The sequence below is a fragment of the Myotis nattereri genome, assembly GCF_964212035.1.
Source record: "Myotis nattereri genome assembly, chromosome: 7".
NCBI classification, from domain to species: domain Eukaryota; kingdom Metazoa; phylum Chordata; class Mammalia; order Chiroptera; family Vespertilionidae; genus Myotis; species Myotis nattereri.
This window is the reverse complement of record NC_138082.1, coordinates 38,830,443-38,835,713: the sequence shown is the minus strand read 5'-3', so window position 1 is coordinate 38,835,713 and position 5,271 is coordinate 38,830,443. Positions and strand designations below refer to the sequence as shown.

The 5,271-nt window shown below is 42.0% G+C and overlaps 1 protein-coding gene across 1 annotated transcript; it reads left to right on the top strand.

Annotated features, from left to right (window-relative positions):
• Positions 1–206: 206 nt before the first annotated feature.
• On the top strand, positions 207–1,715 carry LOC308522767 (PCI domain-containing protein 2-like; the record flags this gene model as incomplete). Its single annotated transcript, XM_081096333.1, is given in 2 exon segments — positions 207–822; positions 824–1,715. Coding segments are annotated over 2 exon segments (1,197 nt in total). The 5' UTR covers positions 207–517.
• Between the last annotated feature and the right edge of the window lie 3,556 nt (positions 1,716–5,271).

Below are 5,271 nucleotides of genomic sequence, written 5' to 3'. Positions count from 1 at the left end.
CAGAAATGGAAGGAAGGTTCAACACCACAGAATATTTTAATGTAATTTACATTTTTAAAATTAAAGGATGAAAGCAATAAAATCATTGCAATTAATGAAAAATCAACTTATTAAAAGTGACAACTATTTATAATAGTTCTTATATCTGACAAATGTGTAATACAAGAACAAAGTTTTCTAACTTGATGAAGAATATCTATCTAAACATCAGGAATGACAAATTTGAAAGTGTAATGAATAAAAGTCCTAGTCATAATTGAAAATAACAGCAAATGAAAGAAAATATCTAGAAATAAAATTAATGTAAATGTATAATATCTATAATAAAAACTTTACTGTGGGATGTAAAAGAGGATATAGTTAAATAAAAAAAATAAAAAAAACATACCGAGAACCTGACTATGATGATCAACTGAACGCTGCCTCATTTCCTTCCTTCTTCGCTGACTCGGTCCACACCCTTGGGAACCCCTGGACCTGCTGGGGCTGGACTCCAACAGGCAGCGTGGGAGCCACCATGGCACACATCACTACCAACCAGTCCCTGCAGCAGGCCTATGAAGCAATTGAAACCAGAGATGGGGAATGCTTTGCAGAGCTGGTGTCTTTCAAGCATCCTCACATTGCCAACCCACGGCTTCAGTTGGCCTCTCCGGAAGAGAAGTGTCAACACGTTTTGGAACCCCCTTATGATGAAATGTTTGCAGCTCATTTAAGGTGCATGTACGCAGCGGGGAGCCATGACTTCACAGAGGCATACACATGCCAGACTGTCATCGTCCAATCATTCCTGCGGGCGTTTCAGGCCCACAAAGAAGAAAACGGCTCTGCCTGTCATGTATGCAGTAGCACTTGATCTTCGAGTATTTGCCAGTCATGCAGATCAGCAGTTGGTTAAGAAAGGAAAAAGCGAAGCTGGGGACATGTTGGGAAAAGCTGCTGAGTTGTTGAGGAGCTGTTTCCGAGTCTGTGCCAGTGACGCTGGTGCTGGGATAGAGGATTCTAAGAAGCGGGGGATGCTGTTTCTGGTGAATCAGTTATTCAAGATTCACTTTAAGATCCACAGACTCCATTTGTGTAAACTTCCCATCAGAGCCATCAACAGCTCAGATCTGAAAGAAGATTCTAGCACAGCACAGAGAGTAACGTACAGGTACGATGTTGGACGAAAGGCCCTGTTTGATCGTGACTTTAGACAAGCCGAGGAGTACCTGTCCTTTGCCTTTGCGCACTGTCACCGTTTGAGTCAGAAGAACAAAAGGATGATTTTGATATATTTACTCCCAGTAAAAATGCTGTTGGGTCATATGCCGACCACTGAGCTTTTGAAAAAGTATCATCTCATGCAGTTTGCTGAAGTAACCAGAGCTGCAAGTGAAGGCAATCTCCTTCTATTGAACGAGGCTCTAGGGAAGCAGAAGACCTTCTTTATTCGCTGTGGCATCTTCCTTATCCTTGAAAAGTTGAAGATCATCACCTACAGGAATCTTTTTAGGAAAGTGTCCTTGTTACCCAAAACACACCAGTTATCTCTGGATGCTTTTCTAGTTGCTTTGAAATTCGTGCAAGTGGAAGACGTGGACATCGATGAAGTCCAGTGTATTCTAGACAACCTGATATACATGGGTCACATCAAAGGCTATATATCACATCAGCATCAGAAGCTAGTTGTTAGCAAGCAAAATCCGTTTCCTCCGCTGTCTACAGTGTGTTGAATGTAGCAACACCTGTTCCTCTGGTGTGCATCGTACTGATGGAATCAGTACTTTGCCAGGACGTTACTTTCTGCAGCCGGAATCTCTCTGGGGCCTCTTCTCTCGGGGATGTTGAGACTGAGTTCCCTGAATTCACAGCCACCTTGACATTTCCTCATCACTCGTTACTAATGTTGACCTCACAGAGACTTGGAATTTCTTTTTCAAATGTTGCAGACCCTCCTTTGACTCTGGAGCATCAGAGAAACTTCTGTGAAGGAGGCTCTTCTCCAAGGCAGCTACAGTTTACTTCTCCTAAACAAACAAACAAATAAAAAAAAAATACCCTATTCTAAATGAAAAGAAAATATAGTAAAAGTAGTTATTCTCCACCCTAAGTAAATTACAGAATGAATGCAATCTCAAATCAAAGCCTAAGATTTTTAAAAATAAAACTTGACAATACAGTTTCCAGAAAAGATGCAAAAGTAGACACATACACACACACACACACACACACACACACACACACACAAAACCATCAAAAGAAGGAAGAAGGTGGAGAAATTATGCCATCAGATTTTAAAATATACTATAAAAATATAGCAATTAGCCCTAAACAGTTTGGCTCAGTGGATAGAGCATCTGCCTGCGGACCGAAGGGTCCCAGGTTTGATTCTGGCCAAGGGCATGTACCTTGGTTGCAGGCACATCCTCAGTAGGGGGTGTGTTGAAAGCAGCTGATTAATGTTTCTCTCTCATCGATGTTTCTAACTCTCTATCCCTCTCCCTTCCTCTCTGTAAAAAATCAATAAAATATATTTATATATATATATATATACATATATATATATATATATATATGCAATTAGCCCTAGCCAGTTTGGCTCAATTCTAATCAAAGGCACTTGCCCAGGTTGTGGGCTCCATCCCCAGTAGGGGGCATGCAGAAGGCAGCCAATCAATGATTCTCATCATTGATGTTTCTATCTCTCTCCCTTCCTCTCCGAAATCAATCCTATCTAATAAGGAGGGAATATGCTAATTGACTGTCACACTCTCACCAGATGGCAGCGCCCACAGCCACAAGGTGGTGGAGCCCAGTCCCCTCAGCCCTGCCGGGGGCCTTGGGTCCTCCTGCACCCCTACTGACGGCAGTTCAGGCAAGCAGGCTGGCTGAGGTGCAGGCAAGCCTCGGATGGCAACTGCCAGCTACCCAGGGCCAGCCCGAGGCTCAGGTAAACAGGGCTGGCCAAGGCTTGTGCTACCGGCAGTGGCAGCAGCAGAGGTGTGATGGGGGCATTGCCTTCACCTGATTGCTGGGTCACCTCCTGCCCCTGAGGGCTCCTGGACTGTGAGAGAGGGCAGGCTGGGCTGGGGGACCCCCTCTCCAGTACATGAATTTTCATGCACCGGGCCTCTAGTAAAAATATTTTATTAAAAATTAAAATAAATAAAAGTGTAGCAATTAGAATAAAATGACAGTGATGCATTAATATATAAATGGAGGAAAACCAAATCCATGATGAAGAACGTTCCAAACCAATGAAACTAAGAATTAACAAATGGAGGTGGAACAAATATTGTTAGTTTCCTAATTTGGAGCCAAGAGAAAAAGAACATATATTCTAGGTAGTTTAAAAACACGAATGTCTAAGATAAAACTATAAAAAGCATCCAAAGATAATATATTTGTAATCTTGGATTACAGGGGACCTATGAGAGATATGAAGTGTGTATGCCATAAAAGAAACTATTCATAAATTTGACATTAATATTTAAAACATGTGCATAAAAAATAATAATATCCCTACCAATATTTTTAGTTTTTATCATTAAGCTATGTAGAATCTTCAGAAGAAATGGCTTACAGCTAAGAAAATGAAAAGAGGCAGACAGAACTACCAAATGTTCAAGGCCTACTCTGTAATTGACACCAGGTGAAGGGTTGGACGTTGGCTATCCCAGTGGTCAGCAAACCGTGGCTCGTGAGCCACATGCATCTCTTTGGCCCCTTGAGTGTGGCTCTTACACAAAATACCATTGTACAGGCGCGCACATACAGTGCGAAGTTGACTTAAAACTTTAAGTAAAGTTTATTAAGTTAATTGTAGGGAATGTTGTGGAGTGAAAGAAGATGTAGTGTCGAGGATTGAGAAAGGTATGTTGAGATGGTTTGGACAGATAGGATGAACGAAAGGAGATAGACGAAGCAAGTATACAAGATGCATGTGGATGGGAGAGTTGGAAGGGGTCGACCTCAGGGAACATACCTCAATCAGATTGAGGACGTTTTTAGCAAAGGCCTGCTTAGGAGTACCCTAATTAAGTTAATAACAATGTACCTACGTATATAGTTTCAGTTTAAAAAATTTGGCTCTCAAAAGAAATTTCAATCGTCGTACTGTTGATATTTGGCTCTGTTGACTAATGAGTTTGCCGACCACTGGGCTATCCCATGTAATCCCAGGGAATCCTCATCAGTCCTGAAGGATGTATTACTGTCATCATGTTGCCAAGGAAAAAGCACAGGACGAGAAGGAAACGGTAGACTCACTAAGAAATGCCTCAGTGTAACACTCTTAGAGTCTGGACCAGTCTTCCCGGTGTGAGTCTGTAAAACATTACAAGTGCTAAGTAACACTTATTTAACACAAAGTACGAAACAAGATTCAGCTGTAAGAGCAATTATGTGAATCTACTGCCTAGGTGTTGTTGTTTGTTAATTTCTTTATTGATTAACATATTACATATGTGTCCTTATCCCCCTTACCTCCCCCACCGCCCCCCACCCCTGCCCTCCAAAGGACTTGTATGCGTGCATAGAAGCCTAACCAATGGACACAGTCAACAGGGGGCGGAGGGCATGCTGCCTTAGTTTTCCTGAGGCTGCTGGTGTGCTGAGACCCTGACACTGTTAGGAGAGAGTCGTGGTAACCAGCGAAAAATGCGACCTAAGACGGTGTCTTGTGAAGTCGTGTAAATTGTCACTTCATATGGTACTTCCATTCTGAACACTAGAGGCAGTAATTTTGTGTTTTGGGAAGTTTGGGGACCCCTAACTAGAGTCAGTAAAAGACTTAACAACAGGGTACTCTGGGAGACATTTCGGGTCTTCCAAGTGTCTGCTGATTTAAAAAAGACAGAATCTACTTAAAGAAGCTAAGGTCCTATTACTCAAGTTAACAGATAATAGGAAGATACCTTCAGTGTGTGGGTGAGTTTTTTTCTATTGTTAGGAATAATTCTGAAGCATTTATATTATTTTAAATCCTGCCAGTCCCTGCCCTGCATGGTTAGTCGAGTTGAAATACCTTCAGTCTCTAGGTTAATGCCAACCACCGCATCCTGGAGGCCTTCAATCTACTATGTGCTTTCAAAGTCCTGCGGTGGGTAAAGAACACTGGTGAACTTTGCAATGAATATGGACGCTCAAATTATAGGATTTGGGGTGCCTAGAGTAAGGTCTTGGCCCAAAATGCCAACAAAAAAATATGGAAACTTGCCTGGTGAGTTCTCCCCTCTGAGCCCCACTTAAGGGACTTGATGTCTGCCTCATATTTAGTTTGCTTTTATT